Source organism: Andrographis paniculata, unplaced genomic scaffold, assembly GCF_009805555.1.
Source record: "Andrographis paniculata isolate CXL003 unplaced genomic scaffold, ASM980555v1 Contig53END, whole genome shotgun sequence".
Lineage (NCBI taxonomy): Eukaryota > Viridiplantae > Streptophyta > Magnoliopsida > Lamiales > Acanthaceae > Andrographis > Andrographis paniculata.
The window spans coordinates 969,808-997,786 of record NW_026137588.1 but is presented as its reverse complement, the minus strand read 5'-3'; the positions used below and the strand labels follow the sequence as shown (position 1 = coordinate 997,786).

General features: G+C 33.8%; 3 protein-coding genes across 3 annotated transcripts; all 3 read right to left on the bottom strand.

The window, feature by feature from the left end:
* Window positions 1-8: 8 nt before the first annotated feature.
* On the bottom strand, window positions 9-4,536 carry LOC127255350 (omega-6 fatty acid desaturase, chloroplastic). The gene is made up of 10 exons (XM_051280850.1): window positions 4,228-4,536; window positions 4,081-4,141; window positions 3,051-3,289; window positions 2,810-2,953; window positions 1,890-2,041; window positions 1,691-1,813; window positions 1,404-1,581; window positions 795-913; window positions 383-497; window positions 9-283 (listed from the first exon to the last, which is right to left on the bottom strand). The coding sequence occupies exons 1-10, from the start codon at window positions 4,264-4,266 to the stop codon at window positions 122-124; spliced, it is 1,332 nt and encodes a 443-aa protein (XP_051136807.1). The 5' UTR covers window positions 4,267-4,536; the 3' UTR covers window positions 9-121.
* A 3,974-nt stretch (window positions 4,537-8,510) lies between these two features.
* LOC127255318 (vacuolar sorting protein 18) lies at window positions 8,511-22,191 on the bottom strand. Its single transcript, XM_051280808.1, has 23 exons — window positions 21,940-22,191; window positions 21,402-21,614; window positions 21,165-21,304; window positions 20,449-20,544; window positions 19,516-19,583; window positions 18,424-18,525; window positions 18,180-18,321; window positions 16,387-16,530; window positions 16,146-16,265; window positions 15,961-16,017; window positions 14,785-14,844; window positions 14,593-14,700; window positions 13,917-14,059; window positions 13,467-13,545; window positions 12,476-12,538; window positions 12,210-12,340; window positions 11,454-11,559; window positions 10,855-11,043; window positions 10,479-10,706; window positions 10,226-10,381; window positions 9,932-10,093; window positions 9,077-9,196; window positions 8,511-8,950 (listed from the first exon to the last, which is right to left on the bottom strand). The coding sequence occupies exons 1-23, from the start codon at window positions 22,097-22,099 to the stop codon at window positions 8,777-8,779; spliced, it is 2,961 nt and encodes a 986-aa protein (XP_051136765.1). The 5' UTR covers window positions 22,100-22,191; the 3' UTR covers window positions 8,511-8,776.
* A 1,699-nt stretch (window positions 22,192-23,890) lies between these two features.
* LOC127255090 (LRR receptor-like serine/threonine-protein kinase GSO1) lies at window positions 23,891-27,189 on the bottom strand. Its single transcript, XM_051280466.1, has one exon. It carries the CDS (start codon window positions 26,948-26,950, stop codon window positions 24,023-24,025), a length of 2,928 nt encoding a protein of 975 aa, XP_051136423.1. The 5' UTR covers window positions 26,951-27,189; the 3' UTR covers window positions 23,891-24,022.
* Window positions 27,190-27,979: the final 790 nt, after the last annotated feature.

Here is a 27,979-nt window from a genome sequence, read left to right as displayed (position 1 = left end):
CCTTCTACTTATATTAACTTTAATAAAAAAAAAAAGCTTTCGAAATTAGATTCAAGATCAAAGTTGAGACAATAAACTTGCCCAATTCCTCGTACAAAAAATGGCTACGCAACCGGAGAAATCAAGCGTAGTCGGGCATTACTCTTTTAAGGAATCTGATTGGTTGGGAATCCTCGGGGGCGAGCTTGTCGAAAGCAATGTAGTTTTGCTCCTTGTTGTAGATATGACACATTGTCAATATCGTCTTCATCAGTCGCCAGTTCCAGTTGGCCTCATTCAGATACTATCGAATATTATCAATATTTGCACGAAGAAAAAATCAACTTGAAGTCAGAAACACGGAAAGAAAAAATCGAAAAAGATAGATGATATTGGGTGTTACCTTTCCCCAGTTTTCTTGGAGAGATTTGTGAGCTGCTCGTAAATTGTAGCTTGGTATTCTCGGCGATATGTGATGAGGAATGTGTACGTTGATATCATGGCAAAGAACCTCGACCCTGTCGAGGCAAAGTAGATTTATTTTCACGTTGAAAACAATGAATCAGTTTCTTTGAGATCTAGTTTTAGTTTGGCGGTATTCAACGATCAAATCAAACACTTATTTTTTATTTAATTATATTAAACAGAAAAAATCTAAGCCTAAAAGAAACACAATGTTTAGATCTTCACGATGTTTCCTAATGTAATAAAAGAGATAAATGACACCAATTTTCCTGTCCACGATGAAAAAAATTACGAATGTAAAGCTTTAATGAATTTGTCCCGAAATCAAAGAGCAAAGAAATGGATTTTACCAATTCGGATAGTCACAATGAACGGTGCCATTGAGCTGGGCTTGCGCTGCATTCCACTCATCCGAAGATTTAAAGGGTATATGAGGCGCCGTGTGGTGGACCATCGTAAAAGTACTCATCTGCAAGTTTTTCGGGAGAAGCATGTCAATTGCTAAGTAACTAGTTCTCTGGAAATGCATCGAATAACCCAAAAATTATGAATATATTGGATGAGGCGCGATCATAATTGTTAATTGACCATCACACAGAAAGCTAAACTCAAGTAGATATGGCAACGTATCGTAAAATATTTTTTCTGTTCATTCAACACAATCCCATCATTCTTTCTACTTCACAACACCCTTCTCCTATCATAGGCGACTTAGGAGATTCGAGAAAATGAACATCCCTATTTCGATACCATATTAAATGATCATATCATATAAATAAATAAATAAATAAATAAGAGCCGACCTACGAACAAAAGTGTCGAAGGAGTGATAAAATGAGCTAGGCAAGCATATGAAACCCAACAAACTATTCATTACTCGACAATTTTAAGATCTTAATCCCGTAAAAAATTAAAAAAGATCATATGCAATATATAAAGCTCGAGAGAACGTAAAATACCCAAAAGTGATACCCCAACCAAGGCATCAACCAGAACTTGATCCACCCCATTATCCCAGTTTTGTAGATTATCAACGGCCATCCGATTGCAATGAAACCAAACACACAAGCCAAGCTTATCTTCACTCTGTTAACTTCACTCGGTCTGAACTTTTTCAAATCAAAATGCCAAATTAACCTACGAAAAATGTCAACATATCAAAACATAAGCTATAGAAATCCACCAAAACCCAATCCTTCAGTCATATCCACAATGAGCGTCGCTTTATAGCATTTTATTTTTTTACCAGTGTGCTATGGACATCAATGGTCTAATCGGCCCATATCCGTAAATAATTGCTTTTCGAAGAAGCGGGGAGGACTCGAATTCCTCTATCTTGACAGGGTGCCAAGCTGTATCCTCTTCCAACCTGCAATAAATGTCGGCTGGTGAATCTTCAAGATTGTATTTCAATTGAAGAAAGACAACAAGAAAGATGTACTAACATATTTGTTTTCGCATGATGCTTTTCATGCTTAAAACGCCATGGTTCGTAAGGGTATATTAGTGGCATAAAAGCCAGAGTTCCGACAATGTCTTCCACCAATTTGTTTCGTGAGAATGACTTATGAGCGCAGTCATGTCCTATGACAAAGAACTTCACAATAGAGGGGAGAAAATTAAAGAAAAGTTGTTAGGCATACACAAAGTAAAACGTAAAATGGAACAAAATCGCGCAAAATAGTCAAAAGTAATAACTACACAAGCAATAAAGTTGTCAACATTTGACAATTTCCCATTTGAAGCATTTTTTGTTAAGAAAATTAATTATTTGTTTACAAATTATATCTGTCTACTTATGTTTTCAACCTTCGTTTCGCGCAATTCATCACAATTTTTCATTCTTTAGAAAATATCATACCGACGTCAATTTCTTCATTTAATATGTTACATGAAAAGAAAAAAGAACTTATTCTCTCTATATGCTAAACTTATTCCCACTTTTCTTTTTCGTCTGTAAGTTAATGTTTAACTATTTTACCCTTATGCAACATTTATTTACTACAATTGTCCCTATCATTATTACACACCGCTCTCTTTAATCACTAATTGAATTTTCATAAACACCATCAACTACCGTTTATACTTTTCTCATTTTATCAATAAAAGATAGTATATTTTTCTTAATATACGCACTAGATCCAATGGGTGTATATTACTAGACGAGTGAGTATTTTTTATTCAAAATATCAAATCCAACATTTATTTACATCACAGTCATATATTTATTTTTAATTCAAACTATGTTTTCAAGACAGCTTAAAACACCGTAATACTTTCAAAACATATCTAAACACACATTTTTTTCCTCATTTCAGCATATCTATAAGAAGCAAATCATCGATATTTAAGTAAGTAAACCAACCCCGGTGATGGCCGTTCCCGTCCAAGCCCAAGCTAGCGGAAGTAAATACCACGGGGATTTGGAAATCATGAAGATCCCTAAAGCATAAGAAGTGACGGATATCAACACCGATTTCCAAGCTTTTACATTGTTGATCTCAAATACCTTTTCACATAAACATAGATAAACTACGTTAGGAGGATGGTTAATCACAAAAAATTAGGTCAAAGCAAAAAAGGAAAAAAACAAACATGGAAAGTACCTTTTTAGGGAGTGAATCAACTATATCTCTCAACGTCACATTATCCGGGAGTGCTTCGCCAATCTGTCGAAAACCATACTCCTTACATAATTTCTGTCTCTCCTCCGCATCGGCTTCTGCAGATGGCGCCACTGAGACAGCTACAGCCCTCACGATCTTCGATTTTCTGAAGGATATACGACATTGCGATTGCTTGCTTTCTTTCGCCGACAGACTTTCCCACTTCAGAATATGTGTTGCTGTTCAGGGTAATATTTTATAAGTGAAGACAATCATAAGATCCCCAAAGCACAACCACATGATATATTTCGAAGTCAAATCCATTTTAATACTAATATCGAAAGACAAATCTAATTCTTTATTAAATTTTTTGATCTCTTTTACATATGATCCAATGTTCGAAATCTCAAATAAGTGTAAGAGACTAATTTCAATAGAGGCGTAATTCCCAAATCCATCGACATCTCTAATTAAGCTCTGGCCAGATTGTAATTCCTATTTTAAACAATACTAGAACGACGCGGGCTCTTCCATAAGTAGCACTAAAATGCACATACACAAGTCTTGAACTTCACAAAAACGAAAAATTAGGCCCCGTTTGATTGAAGTATTTGGGATAAAAATACTTCAAATGACTCCATCAAATTCATTAGTTTTATTTAATAATGCTGTAGAATTTTCAAATCTCCAAAGCTCGTTGTCGATTTCAAATCCATCCCTCGAAGAATTTAATTATGAACTATTTCAAATTCGAATAATTCAAACATTTAAAAATCCACTCTCGAATCCAAATCTATCCATCCAAACAGCGCCTAAGAGGCTAAATGTAGATGCAAAAATGGCAGAGAAACACCATGAACCATTTCTAAAGATCATCTTAAAACTACATGGAACAATTCAAGCAGAATAAAAACAACATCAGAACAAAAATCAATTAAGTAGTAGTAATACTCTGAACCCTCAAAATCCACAGACAGTTAAAAAAACACTTTCGAAAAAAAAAGAGAAAAATCAAAATCAAAATCAAAACCTAGTGAAAGAGAACTCTGGGGGAAAACTACGTTCGCCTCTACCGGCCTCTTCGGGGAACCCTAGAAAATTCGAACAAGGGAATTCATTAGAATTGCGCGATGAAACAGCCAATATGCAGAGCAGAGAGAGAGTTCCATTTCCATACCAAGAAAAGGAAGCTCGAGTGTGGGACTCTGCACGCCATTTTGAGCCCAGAGAATCCCAATTGAGTCCGTCGATGTCTTCAAGGGCACACTGCCTGCGTGGCTGGGTCCAACAATTGCCGTAAAAATGTGGAGCTGAGATTGGGAGGAGAAGAGAAGGAATGGTTTCTGGTGTGGACGGAAATTGTTTGGGCCCCCACGACACAACGGCGCCCAATCACAATTCCCCTCCTCCACAGCTCCTCCGCTGAAGATGATGGCTGCTGCTACTTGCCTAGTTCTCGTTCATATGTCATCCGCACGCCAAAAAGATTGAAAATTTTTGGATTAAGAATGAAACTAACAACGCGTGTTTGTTTGTTTTGCATTATTTTAGATTAGGTAAAAATGCACTCTTAATTAGAGCATTTGGTCGGTTCAAACCGAAAAAAAGGAAAAAAAATTTTATTATGTTTGGACTGTTAAAATTCAAATTGTTTTGTTTGGACTGTTCGACTAATTAGTTTGATTCAGTCCAAAACTGAATTTATAAATTTATGATTTCGATTTGATTATGATTTTCTATTTTTAATTTCAACTATCCATAAAAAACCAAAATTTTTAAAATTATATATAATTATATATTAATAAGAATGTATTATAATTTTAAGTATTTGTATTTGACTGTATATTGAAAATATATATTAATAAATAAAAATTCAATTTCTTCGGTTTTAAATCCAATCGAACCAAACTAGTTTGGTTTTGTTTATTTGATTTTGAAAATTTTCGGTTCGATTTCAGTTTCAATTTTTATAAACTAAGACAGATCAAAATTGAAAATTCGGCTGACCGAATACACACAAATACCCGAGGCTAACTTTATTGGAATCAGAATTTTTAGTTAATCAAAAATATTTGTAAATAATTTAAATCAAACTGAAATTAAAAAATAATATTAAAAAATAATTAAAACTCAATTAAATAAAAATATTTGTAAATATTCCGAACAGTCAAACCAAATATAATTATTAATATATATTTTAAGATATAATAATATAAATATATTCACTTCGATTAATCGAACCCAAAAAAATCTAAAAAATCGAACCGAATAAATATCAAATATTATATAATATTTATATTCGACTCAAATTTATTCGATTAACCAAAAATCAGTTCGAATCAGCGGTTCGACGGTTTGATTTGATCTTTTTGTCCACCCCTTCACTTTTATTACATTCATGATTTGTAAAGCTTTACAATATTCAATTATCTTCATTAATCTAACTAAGGGCTATCTTACTATTTGATTCGCTTTCGTCCCAAATACCATATCCACGTTGCCGTTTCTGTCCGTCTCTACCATATCCTTTCCTTTTTTGAAAAATGATTACACACTTTAATCTCATTTTAAATTTTTTAATTTTTTTTAATTTTAATTAAACTAATTACTTATCTTAATCTTAATTTATAATTATTTTTATTATAGGATAATTATTTTCACTAATACATTCTTAATTATTTACTAATTACATCATTTTTAAAATACCGTGTCTACCGTGTAACATACACGGTTTCTGAGACGGAGGAAGGATATAACAAATTAAATTAAATTGCAAAATGTCTCAAAAATAAAATAATACGAAAAATTGTGGGCTGTTTTCGAAAAATTTCTTTCATTATAAAGTATTAATACTACTTTTTTGCAAATTAATTTACTGTTTGTAAATTAATTTTTGAATATTAATTATTACTCCCTCCGTCTCAAAACAATAGTCTCATTTTCATTATAACTATATCACTATAAAACTACCCTTACTTTTTCATTATTATTACACAATTGCTACTACTTTTTACACTAATACACTCACAAAGGCAAAAAAAGTCTTTTATCCGTACTTTTTACCCAATATCAATATAATATTAATATTTCTTAAATCTCGTGCCAAACACAACCGAAACTATAGTTCTGGGACGGAGGGAGTATATCAAAACGTAATACAAATTAAAGAAAAACGACAAAAATATTGATATTGGTGTCTTGTAATACTAATGTAATGATATTTGTAAAAAAAAAAATTATACAAATATAAAGATATTTTTAATATTAAAAACAATGACGCCAAATACAAATGGATAAATTGGCGGTGTAAGGAGGTAGTATAATTTTTTAAATTTAATACTTCCCTTCATCTCAAAGTATTCATTTCACTATTTTCGTTTATCTCATTTCTTCTAGCATGAAAAAAAAAATATATATATATAAATAAATAAATAAATAAAACACATCTCAATTTGTGATCAAATTAGTGATTTAAGTGGAGATTAACATAGTAGGATATTGATATTTTGTAAATACAATCATTTAATAGTATTGAAATCAAACAAAAACAAATATTTTAAATTATAAATTATATTTGAACCAATTTCTTTTTTTTTTATTAAATAAAAACCATTTGCGTTATTTTTAAATAATAAATACTTTAAACCGAATCGAATCTAAATAAATACGTCAAACAAATAATCAAAATTCAAATAAATTAATAAAAAATATTTACAAATATTTCAAATTGAATCAAATTAAACTACACTTATGTATACATTAAATTGTGCAAATAAATTACTAATATTTATTTGAATAATATTCAATTTATATACCATAACTATAAATATAAAATTTTTAAGTATTCCCTATAAGCTCATCATCTTTAAGAACAATCTATTTTTAGATATCTTCCATCACTAGGCAGTCGCATCTTTCTCTAAAAAATTCTCTTTTGGTCACTGTGTAATTTTTATTTTTTTTTTGGTAAATTTATTTTTTAGTCTCATGTACAACCATTTCTTATTTTAGAATTTTAATTGAACCCTCTCTAAAAATAAAAATAATTCTGTAAGTAAAATTTTTTCGCTAAAATGATCCTTCGGGTGCCGAACTCGTCACGTTGGCCGCTCTTGCTGACGTGGCGCTGACGCGAATGATATGTCATCGCCACCTAAATGCCACGTCGAAAGACCATTTTAGCGAAAAAAATTTTACTTGCATAACTATTTTGAAACAAAGTCCACTTAATCCTAAGAATGATATACGAGACTTAAAAAATAGTTTATCAAGACATTTTGTAAAAAAAAAATAAAAATCCACGAGTCGCTGACGTGGCATTTACGTGATGATAACATGTTAGCCGCATTAGCGCCACGTCAGTAATGCGGGCCAACGTGGCGAGTCCGACACCAAAGAACCATTTTAGCAAAAAAAAAAAATTACTTATGAGAGACAAAACTAAAAAACAGTTTACCATCTTAATTTTTTTTTTCCCCCTTTTTTATTCTTGAAAATTTTGCTTTGACACTTTATAATTTCTATGTGAAAAGAAATTTTTATCCTCTTTGCCCACTGTGAATGCTCTAAAAGGGTATTTATTTTCCTTTTGGGTGTAATATTATAAATATTAATATTTATGCAATATATTATAAATTATAAGAATATTATTAATATTAAATAGACAATACAATAACTAAAACAAAAAAAACAAATACTTTTGATTTAGGACACATCAAAAGAAAGATACAAATACCTTATTAAAGTACGAATAAAATTAATATTAAATAGACAATACAATAACTAAAACAAAAAACAAATACTTTGATTTAGGACACATTAAAAGAAAATTACAAATACCTTATTAAAGTACCAATAAAGTATAGTAATATAAATAAACTTGATTTGATTCGTTTAATACTCCTATTTTTTTTTATATATATTTTTATTACGTAAGCACACTACTTCATCGGTCTCATAAACAGATACTATTTTTCATAAAAAGAATATCATTTTTTATTTTTTATTTTCGTTCGTTATAAAAAAAAAATATTATTTCATAATTGTACTACCTATCTAACATAATTAATACCCTCACAACTTTCAATATATTACAAAAATATCATTATTTTTCTATTATACAATCTAACATGGGCATTTTTATCTTTTCAGCAATACAACTATAGACCAATATAATACTAATATTAAAAAATCTACGTGAAAAAAAAAACGGATATTTGCCGGCCCTTATTGCTGAGCAATATTTTCAAATGTTAGGGTTAAGAAAAACCATTACCCACTCAGCAAGTAACACACTACGGGTGTGTTCGTTTGTAGAATTCTAACAAAATTCTACTATTCATCCAATTTTTTTCCCCCAAAAACATCAAATAAAATACTTATTTTTCATTTTTTATATTATACTAAAAATCAATTTTACATTCAAAACATCACATCATCACCTATTTATATCACATCATATAACTATTCAAATTCAAAATTTTACTATTCAAATTCCAACCCAAAATCCAAACCCCCAAACAAACACACCCGTACATATAAATGGTTAGTAAAGAAGACAAACATTTCTTAAGGAACAAAGAAAAAAATGAAGGAAAGAAAAAGACAACATACACCAAATATGCATATGTATATATAATGCATTCTTTCATACCTCAACAGAAGCAAAATCTTGCCTTGACAATGTTAAGATCCTCCGAGGGCCAACGCCGACAACGATGGATCGCTCACACGATTAATGAGATGCTTTTCTGAGATCCGAGTGCCTGCGGCCTTATCTCCCACGACTCCATCTCTTCTGTTTCCTCCGGGCGGATGAATGGCAGGGATATCTCCCGGATCATCAGGTCACCACAAAACGGGCACTCACTAGCTATGGCGTCGTCCAATTGTGATCGAATCTGCAAGAAAGTTTGGTGTTTGTTTAAGTTTCCGAGAACACATCAGAAATTCAGTTGTGTTAAAGAATCAAAGCTAAATTTGCTCGTGTATAGCCTTGTCGCGGAATTTTGGAAAGAATATCAGACCTTGTCTAAAGGAGACGGGCCTGCGATTGGTTCCTCTTCCAATAAGCTTCCGTTGATTTCCCTCCGGGATTCATTCCCCAGTAAAGTCAGTTGCTTTTGCAAGTCCAATATGTACTCAGCCTGTTGAAAATCATTAGGACAGAGAATTGAGGGCGAATGAAATCCCGGTTAAAATAAATTTGAATTATCGCACATGCATTCATAAAATAGGCGGATCAAACACCCGTAGAACTAGCAATTTTCTAACGATATATCTCAGTTCATACTATCCAACAGAGGCAGAGGCAGAGCCGGCTATTAGCATGTGCTTCATAAGCGACTGCACATGGCCCCTAATTTGTGGGAGCACATTAATATACTACTTCTGTCCAACACTAAACTTTTCATTTACATTTGGTCGTTATTTTTTGTACAAATGTTATTATATTAGTATTATAAAACACTAATAAAAGTATTTTTGTAAGTTTAGTCTTGGACGGAGGGAGTATATGTTAACAATAGGTAAGTCAGCAATTTTTTTATTCTTACACTTACTCTTTATAAATTTATTTTTTATAAAACATGTTATGACTTCTAACACAACATTATATTTATGATTTAAAATAAAATTTTTAAAATATATCTTTTAATTTTATAGGACCTATTTTTTATTTCTGCACAGGACCTCAAAATAGCACGAGATGGCTCTGAACAGGGAATAGCTTAACACCTGGAGTGGACATGTTGGTTTAAGGCGTTGTCAATTATACGAGACATGTGATTGAACTTTCAGACTCCGGGATAAAAAGTTTCAAGGCAAAGTTGTTTAATTTAGATAGAGGGATGAACGATAAATTGCATATCTAAAGAACTTACTTGAGCTTCGGTAGTGCATCGAGTCACATGTGCAATCAGGCAGTGAGCGTGGAAAGAGTGTCCGCACGGGAAGACATAGAAAGGTGCCATGGATCCAACGGTAGAATACACTCTCGCCATACGGTAATCATCAGCTGTGTTTAATATTTTCTTACGACAGGCCTGTTGAGTCATGGAGATTAAAGTCTTAATTTCCGAGCTGGGAAAATGGGGAGTCAAAATGTCTGTGGCTTAGGTATGGAAGATTTAAAGAAGTGCCGAAAAATACTCGACAAAAAAAGGAGAGATCATTACCCCACATTCCTCGTCGCGTTTAATGACAGCATATCGCTGCGTAAGAGCACTGATGTCATTCCTTATGTTATCTGCACCGTGTGTAGCATCGTTCATCTCTTGTTTGAGCTTTTCGATTTGCTCATTGTAATCCTCCAGAGATGAACAGATTGCCTCCTGCAGTTGCATTGAAAAAAAAAAAAGGCTATCAATTATGGATTGAAGTATGAAATAATACAATGTTTGAATGAGCAAAGGAAGCAATATAACGTACTTTGAAATCGTCAATCAGTGCAAAATCTGGGAAAAAGGGCAAGATGTCTTCGATTTTCAAAAGTCCATCAGTCTCCTTGAGAAATGCAATAGCCTTTCGAATGTTCTCCCTCTTTGTTCCCTTCTCCTGTTCAACGACATGTTTGGCAACCATAAGCCAAAGTTTCTTCCTCAAGTCTACATCATCTTCAACCTTATCAGCTTCCGCCATAGCCAGCTCCGGATCCACCTATCAGTAGAAATAAGGAGCTTTCAGATATAAGAACAGTGTTAAAAAGATATCAATGGCTCTATTTTACGGTCAAGGGAATTCGAAGATCAAACATAATAGATAACATAAAGTATGACCCTAATTGTAACATAATGAACATTTTCACCTGTAGAGCAAGAGCAACTGCTTCTTCATGCATAGACATCATACTGTATATATGAACACAGGCACGCATCCGTTTTTGTTTGAGACAAAGACGTAAGGCATATTTTGGATCATAAAAGAAATCAGGGCTACTTGGTCGCCCCCTTCCAAAGTTGCATTGCAGGAATCGAAGAAGAGCACTCTCATCCTCCTAAAGCCAATATCAAGACAGCTAACCATTAGATAGGTATGCTGACTCATCAGTCAGCACAAAAATCTTCTATGCCATAAACAATGCAGGACATTAATTAATTTAGATTAATTTTATTTCCCGAAGCTACTAATTGAGCACAAATTTTTAGACACGTACAGTTTAACTGAATGAATATAAGCAGAAGAACATCCTATAAATGAGAAATAATTGATGCAAGCCCCTTAGTTGAAGTCTTTATCTGTGCTATAAAATATGTATCTAGAAAATTGGAGACTGCAGTAGAAAATAAAATGATGCAATTATACTCGAATACATTTTCTTATCAAGTAGGAATTGACAATAATAGGTGAGTCACTTTGGTGGTGTTATATAGGAATTATTTAAACAATTAAATTGAGCAAACCAACCTGTTTGGCATATAATGAGAGCAGCAAATTATGAATACCAGGGTCTTCATTTTGCAATCGGTGAACACAGTACTCCAAGTATTTAATCACCTCGTGAGTTTCATTCCTGCATGCACAAAATACTTAAGATTGATTACAAACATCTGCCGGAGGTGCCAACAAAAATTTAGAGTGTGTTTGTTTAGTGTCTATAACATACACGATTCCCCAAAAGTATTACCCAAAAAATACAATATAAACATAACAATAAAAGTCGACAAACCCACACAAAACATAATTCTCTATAATACCTTCACAATTCTCCATACCTTAACAACAAAAATACCCAAAACTATAAATACTAAAGAAACACTCTTAGGGTCTCTACTCCGCATTGCCGTGAGCCCTGCAGCTCCCTCCTAGCCCATGCCAAAGGTGGGTTTGGTTCGGTATAGCTTACATAAATGTGCACTCTGTTCCTCCTAAGTCATATTATAACTCGTCACAAAATCCCTCCAATCACACTAAAATTAACATATGCTGCATAAAACCAGGCCTTCATCAAACCTAATCTTCACTGTATCAGGAAATTATTAAGAATCGTAATATTGTGGACCTGAATAATTATTTTTAGATGGTCGCTTTTATGATTATTATTTATTATTGCTATGTTTCCACTACAAAGAATCATCTTGGTTGGACAAGAAGCATATGAAACTCTCGCTCACAAATAAATAAAAAAAAAGCATCATGCAACTTAAAAAAGAGATAAATTACTTTGCATGTGGTTCGCTCGAATATCGCATCATCGCAGGAATGAACTTCCTTGGGTTCAGGTCTTTGGTAGTCATCCATGATTCAACAGTTTCATAAGCATCGAGCATGATAAGATCTGGTGCAAATTTGTACTGCACAATAAGATAATGTCCATTGGTAAAATAAACTAAGAACAAATCTTTGTGAGAGAAATTTCATTTAGTTTGACCAAAATATGAACAATGACAGTATTCTTCAGGTACATGGATCACATGATAAAATTATACCTGAAGTTCTATAGGAACATTCGGTTTCTGAAGAACTCTCAGTGCTTTCTTAGCTTCTCCTACCTGTGTAAAATAAAGAGTACATCATAAAGGTCAATCAGATAGAACTCATCAAGTTCTTCTCATACAAGAATAACTAAGTACCTTTTCTAAAATCCACAGACAAACCATATGTTGTTATATTTACTACTTAAACTTTAGACCTTGAAATTTTTATTTATTTTTCAGTTAACAGCCGAAAAACAACCAATGTACCAAAGTTCTATACAGGAAGATCTCCATTGACTTTTATGTAGGAGTATTTTCATGAAAAGTTAAACTCCAATTTCATTACACATCAACAAGAATATTATTTTATGGATGTAGAAAATAAAGCATACACCATCTGCAAACCATAAATGCAACTAACAAAATTGTAGTAGACTATTTGGGATGATTTCCTTACTAGTTACACATTGCTCATTTTCCAAAAACAATAAATAAATAAATATAAATGCACCACAACAGTAAGGCATCTTTGTAGGAAAAAAGTGAATCAAGGGGATGATATTGACACAAGAGAAAAACTAGACAAATAAAAGAAGGAAAGTTCTTGAATTCCACCATCTCATTAAAATCCAAAAGAGACGAGTATTGATTAGAAGGTCTCAAGAATCACCTCAATGATCAAAGAGATTGATATTATCAACATTGGCAATAATTGTAAAAGAATTTACATAGAACATAACTGTAAATAAATATATTCAACAAAAAGGAGTTCTCAGTGTTGATATGAGTTTAGACTCAATTCTAATTCTACAGGAAAGTAAAGGATGATGAGAGAGTAAGAACTTGAGCTAGCCAACATTGGAGTCCCTCAACCTTGCTTCTACTTGTACTTAACACATATTGTGGAGAAACAAGATCTGAGACTCTGAGGGACTAACAGATCGTAATGGCCCTAAATCTACAATCATAGTTACCTTAAATGGTGTAACAAAAGAAAAGGTACCTGAATATAATGATGAATCACAATCTCATGTTTCTCTTTAAGACTTGCAAAGAACACCAATTCATCAACTCTACCATAGCTGGAAGATCATAATAGCAAGCAGTGATGTGAAGTGAGCATATTAAACATAAACAGCTACATCTCCTACCTAAGGAGGTGCAAACAAAACAATGCTGATCTTTCAGTTTGGTTGTGAGCAGATCTAGGCTAAACCCCCCAGAATTCCACCTTAGCTTGGTTTTCTCTATGTACTACTTAATTATAAGATTAATAAAATATCTGTTCTCTTCTAGTAAAGATGAACAATATTTGAACAAAACATTTAGAATATCTTAAAAATGAATTAAGTAAAAGAATAAGGATATAAACATCTCTTTACTTGGCAGATTGTATGATAACATTTAACAAGCTAAAGAAAAGAAAAGAAATGTTAAATACATGGCAAAGCACCTTTCAAGAAGTTTCATTGTGGTAGCCTCATCCAAAACATCCTTGCAATCACTCAAAAAGGCACGGAATTCTGTAATTATTGATTGATACTCTGAACTAACATTCTCTGACATAGCATCATCTTCCAATAGTATTCGGTTAATCTGATAGAAACACATGAAAACATGCTAAAGACAGAATAAAACCTAAATAATCCTAATTAACCCAAAAAGTATAAATATGCAGCAGAAGAATAGTGTCTTGCGCAATTATCATGAGTCCGTGGCAATCCACTTACAACTATATCAAGCCTAATTCCTAGGAGTTTATTTCTATACTACACTAAGCATGGAAGTAATTTAGCATAATAGCAACTTAAAATTTCCCAATTAGAGGTGCAACCAGTCAGCATGAAGAATATAGTATTTAGTACCTTAGCGGTGCCTTTTGCAATTCAAATTGAGGAAGTGTAAAAGGGTTACTCAGGGAATACCAAATGTTATGGTTTTCAAGAACTAGGACATGGGAGCATATGGACATAGACATCATTAAAGGCATAGAGAAAATATCTAACAGTTCAAGATTATATGTGGTCAATTGTATTAGTCATCTAAAGCTCTATCCTGACAACTAGCCAGCAATTTAGAACCACCACAAAACTTTTCCTGAAAGTAAAAAATAAGAAATTGCAACAAACCTTATCCAAATACAACTCAGTTGCCCATGTAGAAATCATGGTTATTTGGCATTTGTCATCCTTTGTGATATTATCAAGCTTCCGCAACAAAAATGTTCTTAATGCATCCTGCTAATGATGGAACACATTACTATAACAACAAGCAAGCATCTGATAAGATTCTGTAAGAATGTGAAGAAAACTGTAATATACCTGCTCGCCTATGCTAATAAATTTCAAAGTGATCTCTTCAAATGACAATGCAAAGTTGATCTGCAGCAATATGCGGTTTGCTAAGTAAATAAATTTCAATGGATACATTCCCATTCACTATTTCAGAAGATCGTACCATTGACCCAGAGTAACAAATGCCAAGAGAATGTTAAACAGAAAGCACAAATATAAAAATAAGTTCTTTATCAAGCTGTACACAGAAGAAAGGTCAGCTTATTACATCCCTTTAGTTTTTTTACAAGGTATTTGAGCATTAAAATAAGTGGATGTACAATGCTTAGATAATCAATAAATAATTCCACAACCACAGCATATCATTATTAAGTTTTCCATTAACATCCATCTTATTTAACTTGCCAATGATTATAATTTAAAATAAACTTCTGTCTACACCTTGTTTGGATTGATTTCGATGTGGATTGTATTACAAGCTAGGTTACCACATTTACTATCATAGATTACTTGTTCTAGCAACTAACTTCCAACCAAAAATCGCAGGATGATTTGATTACATGGCTACTTTAAGCACATAAGGAGATTCGGCAGACGATTATGCTAGATACAAGATGTTGAGTTCAAGTTACTAAAAATAGATATACAAAAACACAATGTAACTGATGATACTTTATTAAAGACATGTTATGACGACGTTGTAATGGTGGAGGTTTTTTGTGACACATGTTGGTGCAAGTGGGCAGATTAGGAATCAAATTAACAATTGGCCAACAAGAAACAAAGTTCATAACTCGTAGATAATAGGAAAAAATAATTACAACCACTCTTTAATGGAATATAAAAACTCTTGAATTTTTCTCTAGAAAGTATGGCTGTTGACCACTTATACCAAGGTGGTGGCTAGTCCATTGCATATTTCAAAATTCATAATATATTAATCCTGATCACATTTCATATTATCATATAAATCTAAAGAGCATGCACACACACATAATAATAATAATAATAATAATAATAAAAAGAAGGAAAGAAACAGGCATGCTCATATATGCATGTGAAGAAGTTTAGTTTACATATAATAAAATTATACAGTCTAATCTAAATAAAGGTTTCCAGTATATTGTTCTTCTGAAATTTTAGGCTTCAACAAACAAACAATCAATAGTTCCCATCTTTAAAGCAAAGTCATGAATAGATTACCTTCGCATAAAAGGAGGCTGCTCTAAGAAAATCTTTGGAAGAAAAAGCAGCTTCAGCCTAAATTGCAATAATTATTCATAAAGCTACAAATATTAGCAAACAGTAGATGTAAAGTTGCAATGATTTATAGAATGGAGTGATAGATGAAATTCAAAATATCAAAATATTTGCAATAACCATCAGACCTGCACCACATAAACTTGGTCTCTTTGCAGAGCATCACGACAATTTGCCAAAGCGGCAGTATATTCCTTCAAGTCTAAATACACTTTCCACATGTCTCTACCTTCATCATTCACAGATATCTGCGGATGAATTCAGATAGGAAATTACTAAGTAAAAGTAAACCCAAAAGCATGTTGTATGACGCTATAATTGATGTTTTACTTGAAAGCAAGGTGAAAAAAAGCATCACCAATACTGCACCTGAAAGATGGAGTTCTGATCATATGCATAGAAAAGTCCAGCAGATGCATCACTGCATAGACCTAGAACACCCCTTGAGACTGTGTCATAAGCTTGATCAAAACTCAGCTCCTCTACAATCTGTTCACTGATTCTATTTACAACCTATAAAATAATTCAGAAAGAACAGAACTATTGATCCAATAGACAGAAAAATGAAGAGAAGCATGACAATATGTACATTCAAAACTATAAAATTCCAATTATAAACGCTACATGTTGTGGGGACAGCCAAAAGAAAAAAAAACAACTAAATAATTTTACCACTCCAAACTCAATATGTAAAGAAGGACTCGAAGAAGCAATAGCACGGAGATCTTACCTGACTAGGGGTGGCACAGTTCAGTATACCAAAATTTTACATCATAATGTATACCATACTGTAAATACCGGTATGGGAAAATGTCACACTTATATTGTACCGAACCATTCGCCATACTAACTTACAATATACTGAGAATTACGATATAAAATTTTTTATACCGATACCATACCCATTTTTTGTCATATCTTATTAAGTTTTTGGTTTATTGATATACTGTATATCATGCCGAAATTAACGATATAACATTAAATTACAGATATATCAAAAACAAAAAATAACTAAAAATATTGAAAATTATCATAGTTAAAAATAACAATATAAAAATATCAATACTTTTTATTTAATTTTGATTTGGTTTGTTTTAGTATTTTAGTTTCAAATATTTTGGAATCGTATTATAATACTACCTCCGTCCGGCTCCAAAAATCTCATTTACTTTTTGTGATATTTGAATATTAATTATTATATCAAAATATAATACAAATTAAGAAAAAATTACAAAAATACTTCAATTAGTGTCTTATAATACTAATAGAAGAACATTTGTACAAAAAATTATACAAATATAATGATATCTTTAATGTTAAGTATGCAAAAGATAAATGTGACCCCTAGAGGCGGACAGAGGGAGTATTAAAGATAATATTTTGTTTTAAATTGTTGACTTTTGTTAGAGAATAAAATATAAATAGTATATATAATGGGAATTGTGTCATAAAAATTTTTGATTGAGTGAACAAACCGAAAATTTTATTAGGTATGTTGGTATATATTCTGATACCTATATATATTAAATGTTGAACACAATGATATTGTGGTATAGCTGTAAATGTGTACCACGGTATGTAAAATTTCATACTGTTATCATACTGAAAATTTACGGTAGGGCATCATATTCTACCAAAATCTACTATATACCAAAAATACTTTACAGTACGACAGGAATGGTGTCCGTTTTTTTATTTATTCATTTTTTTTTTCCTACCCCTATGCCTGACCATTTCCATATGCAGGCCTTGACTTTCTGAGGGAAGTTTTTCTCCTAGATAATCAGTCCTAATGCACCAGAGAGAATTCCCAGGACCCCTAAACCAAGGGAAAACCCAGAAACAAAATAAGCCACTCATCACGGGCTTCCGAATTAGCCTGTCAAAGCTTGAATGGTGTAAGGTGGATAAGGATAAGAGCTCAACAAATCGTTCCGCAATTCAATTTCCCAGTCAAAGAGCTCTAATGGAGCTTAATATCCCACACTAACTTTCCTTAGACCAACACCCGAAATCCTGATTGGCAAACTTCACAAATGTTTGTCATGGACAGAACCTAGTCGCACACGACACTAGAATTTCAACACATATTTTGCTTTTTAACTCATCAAATGAATAGAAAGTAACAGTCTTAATAGCAATATCACTTTTAATGAACACACCTTAACTCTGTTTCCAATCAGTAGAAGAAAATGGAATTCAGACACGGCCAAGGAACTAGGTTTGATGAGCACGCCTTCACCGAGTTTTGAGTAATCCAACAGAGCCTTGTTTTCCACAAAGTTTTCATCCCCATTTGGTGAACTAACAACAGCGTTCCAAAATGTTTGTTATAACACATAGGAATAACAAGATTGGCAAGTAAATCACCTCAAAGAAACAGAAATCAAGGATTGGATATTCTACCTTCGCTGTCCTCCGAAAATAAGGCCACCATGATATATTCCTGCTCCAGAAAGCCATGCAAAATGTATAGCTCTTCTTTGTTTGATGAAAAAATGGAGTTCACTGCAAGAAAGTAATTTAAACTTTTTTATTCAATTTAATACCAGAGTGCACATGCTCATATTGGATTGATGAAATTGATATTAAATATATCAAATTCATAACATAAGCATTGAGTTAGCCAGAGTTACTTTGATTTTACAAAAAATTTTGAATCCCTGAGTCCCCCACTCTGATCTATCTATTTGAGTAGTATGTGAATAATTTGGTAACAACACTCATATTAGATCTATTCCTGCCTTCATGGAAGTTAACCACAGTAAAAATTATACCTTCTGTAGGTCTTTCCATAAAGTAAGTACTAAGATATTTATTGTTCAGGGAAGCAAAACAACCAAAAGGAAGATATTTCAAATGCCCCATGAGAGGAGGCTTCCTCAGCAATTCTAAATTCCAATTAAGTAACATCTATGAATAATCCAAGACAGCAAAAACTATATAATGACAAAAAGCTTAAGGTTAAAATACCACTACAGAATCACAAAAGGATTTCACTTCAAAACTAGCGTAGAATCCCACAAAAATCTTAATATCTTATAATTCCATGCTTATCATCCTTTCTCTATATAGCACGTACCTTAATTTAAATATGTCATTGGAAATGAAGCAGGCTGCAATGATGGTTTTTCAGATGCAAATATTAATCTGAATCTGATATACAAGGAATAGTTCTACTTCATATGGAAAACAATATTAATGTTTAGGGGCAAATAAGGTAATGAACATCTGGAGAAACTTGTATTTGTATTTGTGTTCAATCTTGTTTTTGCATTATGCGGTCTACAGTAATGTAACGTGCCCCTAAAATACATCACACCCGACACTTATTTTTCATTCAAAACATTAAATCCAATACCTATTCTATATTCAAAACATCATATCCAAACCTTTTTACTAATGTAGAAATTTTGGCAACCAAATTCCACATACATAATGAAATGAATTATTCAATCAGAATGTTAATAAAACTTCAAAGTGATTACATGAGCTTGCCTGTTTGGGATATCCCCAGGAAGTTCCATGAAGTGAACTGCGCGCTCTGCATAGCTAGCAAAAACAGTCTGCGGAAAGGAATTTAGCAAAATGTCAAAAGTGATGATCTTCAAAATTTTTGGAATCATTTATAAACACATAACTTCAGAGAAGATAAGAGATCAAATCAGGTTTGGGACAAGGGACTAAAAAAGCAGCTAATATTTGACAGCTTACAAATGCTGTGGTAAATTTAGGAAGATTACTGAGAAAACTAAGAATTTCTATATCATGGCACTCTGGCTACTAGATCACGTCCCAAGTTCTCCACTATCTTTTTCTAAACATTAAAATATGCATACAGTTCCAAGAGGAGGCAATAATGTATCATGTATCGATGGGGTTTATGTAAAAAAGCTTCAAAAGAATGACAGCAATTTAATGGCATCTAGAAGAACCAGAGGCTCCATTAATAATTGCGTGACAAAACTAGTGGTGTGTTCTTTTGTGGGTTTTTAACCAAGATTTTACCATTCATCAATTTTTTTCGCCCCAAAAACATCAAATCAAATACCTCTTTTTTTATTTTATATATTATACTAAAAATTAATTCTACATTCAAAACATCACATCAAAAGGATCAAAAGAACCACACCCAGGGAAAAAAAAAAACACCGACACACAGAGATGATAACACAGTATATAAAAAGCAAGATATCACATCCAATCATTCATTATTAATCTTGACAAGGATCAAGCTAATGAGATAGTGCATGTTGCATCATTATGGAAGTCATGTTCTACCAAAAATCTCGCCTGCAGAATTTTTAGAGTTCTAGTTGTAGAATGGAAAGGCCAAATAACATAGGAGCATCATGATAGCAACAAGATGTACACTTCCAAAAGAAGAATATCCACAAGATTAAAACTTTAATAAAGTAAGTTGCAACTTACCTCCAGAGAGCCTACTCCTGTAAAAGAATAAAGTCGCGTAGGAGTAACAGCCATGACATAATATCTAGTTCCATTGTTTGTGCTTGCTGTTTCCATCTACAAGACAAGGATAGTATAATATGCTAAGGACATGACATGTATAATGAGAACAAAGTATTCGGTGTGTGCCGATAGATTATGGAGAAACAGAGAGCAAAGAGATTGTCTAGATGGAAGTTGAATGTGAGATAAAACCATTATTGTTTAATTTCAGGAAAAGGCCTACAATCTGCATTGGAACATGAAGAAGAGCCAAGTACCAATAGAAGAAATGAGAAAACATCAAGAAGACATTGAACTATGTTCCTTTAAATTTTAATGCCAAAAAATAGAACAAAACTGCGCCCATTGTTTCCTACTATTCTTGTCTAGCACGTATCTATCCTTAATCTTGCCACCCAGACATTCAAACTTGAAAAATTCACCTAAAACTCTTGACATCATTTTCAAAAGAATTAATTTATAGGTGGCAGCAAACTTCACCACTTTAATAAACTAACTGGCTTTACAAGGTTCAAAGAACTTCAGTATTTCACAAGGAATATAGATTTGCACTTAATGTTTCCAGAATCCAGATACACTAATATTTCACTTAAGAACACCTATCAAACTTCCATATAGGACATAATTTAACAAAAACGACAAAAGAAAAATGCAAGAACTGAACTCCATCCAACCTGTAATCCTGTGAAAGCCTCAGGAAGTTCACTGAGTTCAAATAAAAATTTGATGTACTTTTCCCTCTTATCCTTTTCATCCACAGCAACTTCATAAAGTTGGCCATTGTCGGTGCCAAGAATAATTTCCCTTGTTGAAGCTGTAGAATTCACCAAATACCCAAGATCTTAGAGATATCTCCAACCATGTTGACATAAAAAAGAAGTAAAAATGATCTACGAGCACCACTTATTTACCCTCTGTAATATGCTGCCTATTCCATGCAACAGCATTCACAACAAGACCTTTCAATTTGGGCAAAATGCGAGGCTTAGCCCACTTTGCATGTGTGTAAAAAGTATCCGAAGTTCCCCCACCAACTACCGTGGCAATACAATGGCTGCCTCCAGGATCAACAAAAACCCTATGGATTGACTGTTCTCCAGTTCTACCCGCAGAGAGATCAATATCTAATCAATAGATTCAAAAATTGAAGAAAACAATCATAAAGCTCTTCAAACGTTAAACAAAAAGGAATTCAACTACAGCAAACAAACGACAAAGAAATTCAATCACAGCAAACAGTAAAAGCAATTTCAATTCTATTACAAAATGTAGAAAGAAATCAATCAAGTAATCAAGCTTCAAAACTAGTTTCAAGTTAATTATTCCATTCAATCAATGAAATCACGATCAACTCATCTTTTTCAAGAAATAGGAGAATCAAAGGACTTTTTCAAAAAATCTAGATAGATGAACAACACGCAGAAGAAGTAGAGTTAATCGAAAACAGACCAAAGGAATCTCCAACCCCAAAATCATGGCGAATCACCCAGCCCTTGCTCGTCCCCAGCACAATGACGTCATTCCCAGCAGCCATACATGTAATCACTCCACGCCCCTTCGCAGCGTACCTCTCGAGCAGGTCCACCGAGAATACCTGCCGCCGATCCATCCGTACTCCCAAGATCGGCCCTAATTCAACAACCTTCACTTAACTCAAATACACCTTCAAATGAACATCTTCAGCTACCATGATGCGATTCTTGAAGACGACTGGAATTTGCACAGGTGATTGAAGTCCGGTTTGGAACCCACCCATCCGGTTCGAGCCGGCTGTCATCAAACCGAAACCAAACCGATTTTTTCGCGGTTCAGAATGATGGAAATAAAAAAAAAAAGGAAAGAAATGTGGCTTTGACTGTGTAGTCTCTCTCCCATATTTATATTAACGTGAACACAAATTAATTAATTAACTGTGATTTTATTTTATTTTAATTTTTTGATAAATTGAATATCTAAGTAAAATTGATATATTTGTAAAAAAATATTATTGTTTTTTTTTTTTTTTTTTTTTTTTTTGTGTTTTTGAATATATAGTTAGACATGAAGAATTAGACCATCCGCAACGGAGATATTCGCTTTTGGGTATCTCTACTACTTTTTCTTATCTACGTCACATTTTCTCTGCCAAGCGGAGATACTCTCTTCTATTTTATATTCACAACAAAGATACTCATCCTAATTTTTTAATAAATTTTTATTTTCATATTATATATATTATTTTTTAACTATAATTTTAATTTGTAGTATTAATTATTTATTTAATTGCTTTAAAATTTATAATTATATTTTATTTAATAAATTAAATTAAATTTACTAATATTGATTTGTTCAATAGAATTATACAATATTTGTATTTATATATTTTAAATTTCAAATTGATAAAATATATTCAATATTGGTATCATTTTGTAGAATACAAAATATATAAATTATAAAAATACTACAAAATTTAAATATAACAATAAATTTAATATAAATTACAAATACAAAACATATATAATATATATTATATATATACATATATATATATAAGTGTCATGGACACATGGCAATAGAATCACATCTTCCAGCATCTCTGCGGAAATGCTGGGAAGCACCATTCTATTTTTTTTTTTTTTAAAAAAATGATGATGTGGCCGATCTCCGATCTCCTCCAGAGGAGATGCGCCGTTGCAGGTGCCCTTATATTACTAATATAAAAAAATATTTATTTTATATAAAATTGTTAATATAGATAAAATATATATTATATTAATATTTATGAAATATTTTTTATTCAAAATAAACATAATAAATTAAAAAAAAAAAAACCATACTTCGATTTTATGGAAAGTGAGTATTACTCCTTGTCGAATTTGTTCTCATTGAGCACAAATTTTAAAAAAATAAAATAAAAAATAAAAAGTAAAAAATAAAAATAAAAATAGAATATTTTTTCCTTTGAATAGTAAAGAAAAAAATTAATAATCTTTTTTTAAAAAAAATTAAATTGAAATAAATAAAAATAAATTTAAATGACAGAGCAAATATATTTTTATTATAAAAAATTATACTCCATCCGTCTCAAAAGAAGAATTGTCTTTGTTTTTTATAATAGTTGCACTTTATAACAAAATTATTTATATTTTTTCAAACTATCGTTAATTATTATTCTGACTTACCTTTTAAAATTTTAAGGACATTTTAATCTTTTATGTATCTTTGACAAAGTTCATGAAAAGTAAGTAATTTTTAGTAATATATATATATATAATGTACATAAATACATATTTAAAAATATTTATAATATTTAATAGGATTTATGTTTCTTTAAAATATTTATACTTAGTATTTAAATAAATTAAAATAGACAAATATATATTTTTTATAATAAAAAATAAAAAAAATACAAATACCAATAAGTTTGAGAATTTTTTCTAATATGTTGAATCATTCTACTTTATCCTAATGTTCTATACATAAAAAACACAAAACGTTCATCGATCAATGGAAGACACAAAAAAATCGAACAAAAAATCCTCAAACTATCCTACTATACATCGTTGTTCTTACTTCTGCTCGAGCTCAACTTGAACTTGTAATGAAAAATCCGCGTCGAATCCGAGACGACGAGTCTCGTCTCGGACGGCACGAGCGCCGTCGAGTTCTCGTTCCAGAACCGATGATCGCTGCTCTTGAACGCCTCGTCTCCGCAAACCCATTCCTCGTCGTCGACAATTTTGTCGATCTTATTCTCGCAAGAAACCGCGACGTTTCGCCAATTCCACCACATCCTAAGCATCACGTACATCATGAACATGCATAGCAAAGTCGATGTGAATACGATAGCCACGACGATCCCGGCCACTTGCGACTCCGACATCCATTTCCCAGGACGTCCTAACGACCCCGAGCAAGAAACGAGCGGCGCGCCGCAAAGCTCGTTGTTAAGGAAAGAATTCCGCGGAAAGTTCGCCAATGTCGACGGGATTTCGCCCTCGAAACGATTCCCCGATAGGTTGAGTCGATGGAGGCTTGACAACTTTTGTATCGATCCCGGGATTTTCCCGCTCAAATCGTTGAACGAAAGGTTGAGTCTTTCGAGCTTCACGAGTTCTCCGATCGACGTTGGGATTTCGCCAGAGAGGTCGTTGAAGCTTAGGTCGAGAATCACTTGGAGTTCAGTCATTACGCCGATTCCCGTCGGGATTGCGCCGGTTAGGTTGTTTTCGGAGAGACGGAGATCGTATAGCTTCTTGCATTTTTGTATCGCGGCGGGGATGTGGCCGGAGAGATCGTTGCGTTGTAGGTTCAAGACGTTTAGCATGTCGAGATTGCCGATCTCCGACGGGATCGAGCCCGAGAGGCGGTTGTTATGAAGTGAAAGCTTGAGTAATCTCGAGCAGTTTCCGAGTTCTGATGGGATTTTTCCGGTGAAATTGTTCGACGAGAGGTCGAGCTCGCCTAATTCTTTGATTCTTCCCAACCACGCGGGGATTGAGCCGGAGAGTCGGTTATTACTTAAAAGAAGGTGTCCGAGCTTCGTAAATCCCGAAAATTCTTCGTTCACGAGCTCCCCTGTCATGTCGTTATACGACAAGTCGAGGAATTCGAGGTTCTTCATCTGGCTAAACTCGGGCGGGACGCTCCCGGAGATACGATTATGCGCGAGGCGGAGGCGTCTAAGGTTTTCCGACATAGAAAGCCGTGACGGGATGGCATCGGAGAAGCTATTGTTCGTCAAGTCCAATATGGTTAGTGATTTCGATCCCGTGAGCGGCGCGACGCTACCGTGCAACCGGTTATGCGAGAAGTTCACAATGCTTAGGTTTTTGAGGTGGAAGAACGAGTCGGGGAGCGAGCCAGAAAGCGAGTTGTTGTAAAGAGTTACGAGGAAAAGCTCGGTAAGAAAACCGAGCGTCGGCGGCAGTGACCCGGACAGGACATTATCGGCTAAGACGAGACGTTCGAGCCTCCGGCATTGTCCTAACGACGACGGAATTTCGCCCGAAAGCTCGTTTTGCCTTAGCTGGAGGATCTTCAAGTTCGAGAGCTTTCCGATGGATCGAGGAATCGATCCCGAGAAATGGTTACCGAAGAAATCGATCTCTTCCAGCGCCGTGCAGTTAGTTAACTCTCGCGGGATACTTCCCGACATCCGATTGTCATAAAGGTATAGATAAACTAAGCTCCGGAGCTTCCCGATTTCGCGCGGGATCGAACCCGTAATCATGTTATCGAAGAGGAACAAGCTCCGAAGGTTCGTCACGTTCCCGATTTCCGGCGGGATCGTCCCGATGAAGCTGTTGTTGTTAAGCAGGAGATCGGTGAGGTTCGTCAGCCGGTCGAGGGTCCTCGGCAGGGTGCCGCCGAAGTTATTTCCGGACAGGTCTAACTGCTGCAGCGATGTGCAGTTCAATATCTCGACCGGAAAGTCGCCTGATATGTCGTTTCGAGCTAAGAAAAGTTGCGTTAACGTTGCGTGTTCGACGCATAAGCTGCCGGGAACAATCGCCGTGAGTCGATTATCCGAAAGGTCCAATGATTCGAGGTTCTTCAAATTGCGAAGCGCGATTTTCCCCGAAAAGTTGTTTCTCGACAGGTCGAGAACCCGAAGCTCGACCATGTCGTTAATCTGCGTCGGGATTTCGCCACCGAGCTGGTTCCCTTGCAAGTTAAGGTACTGAAGATTCGCCAATCGGGTCGTCTCGACAGGGATCGGTCCAGAAAGCGTGTTGTTGGCTAAATTCAGAATCCGAAGCGATTCGAGATTTCCGATCGAGCCTGGAATGTTCCCATCGAGCTTATTGTTCGACGCAGCAACGTTCTGAAGCTCGACGCAGCCGCCGATCGCGTCGGGGATCTCGCCGCAGAAGCTATTCTCTTGCAAGTCTAAAAACACAAGTTTCTTTAGCTTCCCGATTTCCTCCGGTATGCTTCCGTTGAGTTCGCAATATCCGAGTCCCAACACCGTCAATTCGGCGAGGTTCCCGACGCTCGCAGGGATGTTTCCCGTGAGAAAATTATCGCCGATCCGGAGCACTCGGAGACTCTTCAGAAGCCCGATTTCATCGGGGATGGTTCCGGATAAAGAGTTCGAGAAAAGAAGCAATTCTTTAAGGTTTCGGAGCCAGCCGATTTGCGGCGGGACGGGGCCTGTTAATGAGTTGGAGGACAAATCGAACGTTTCAAGAAACGGCAAACGGAAGATTTCTCGAGGGATCTTCCCGGAGAGTCCTAATCCAGACAAGTTTAGTCCTAAAACATGATTCTTGTCAAGTGTGCAAGAAACTCCATACCAAGATGTACACATGGTGTCTTCTTGGCGCCATGTTTCGAGGGCTCCGGTCGGGTCGACGAGTCCCGATTTCGCCGTCGAAAGAAGGCGGGACTCGGGGGGGCTGCCTGGGGCAGCCATGGATGGAAGAATTGAGATGAAAAGAATGATCAAATGGCAAGAATGGATGAAGATGATTGCCATTGAAGATTCTAAGACAAAGATTGATGTAAGAGGAAGAACATAGGAAGAAATGATCTCTTATGGTTGTTTGTCATATGAAAGAAAAAGTTTGTGCAAAAAGTTTGGATATTCTCTGTGTTTTATAGTTAGTTTGTGTGTGTGTGTGAAAAAGTGATGATTGTTTTGGTTGGGTAGTTTTGAGATTGAAATTAGAAAATGTTTAAAATTTATATTCTGTCTGTTGTTCAAATTTATACTCACTTTTCTTTTTGAGTTATCATCGAAAAATATTATTGTTTTTTTTAAATAAAAAATTACAATTTTTTGTATTTTTTTTACTATAAAAAGAAAAAATAATAATTATTACTTATTTTATTAAAACTCGTGTTGGATCAACTTACCACATATTTGCACGGCGGCGGGAGTATTACGGTAAAGAAGATAAGATTTTGTGAAGAGAAGTGGGCAAGAAAGAAGAGGCCACTAGAGGTTGTTTGTAAGATTGATTATTACATTGGAATAAAGAAAGAAAGAAACATGTGTGTATAGGTGGGGATCCTATGAATGAGATTTGAGTGTTTGTTTGAAAACGGCTCTTTTGGAATTTGAATTTCTTTTTTTATTTTTTAATTATTAAATTTATCATAATTTTTTATAAATATATACTCCGCGAAAATATGTAAGAAATTTTATGTGTAATAATATATTTTGATGCAGATTAAAAAAATAATATTTTATTAGTAAGTGAAAGTGCGTAAGAAATTTGATATTTTTGTCCTTTAATTATGAAGTAATATATTTGTAATTTAAATAAAAGTTAAAAGTATATTTTGGTATTAGTGAATATTTACTTTGTTAAAAATAGAAAGAAAGATACTTTTAACGAGACAGATGAAAATAGTAAAAAATAGTATTTTAAATTGAAACGTGGGAAATAATTTTTTTCGCCATTTATATTTATGATAACTTTTTATTGTTATAAAAATATTTTTATATTTTTTGTAAAAAATATGTATAACTCTTTTTTTGTATTTTATATTATAAAAAATA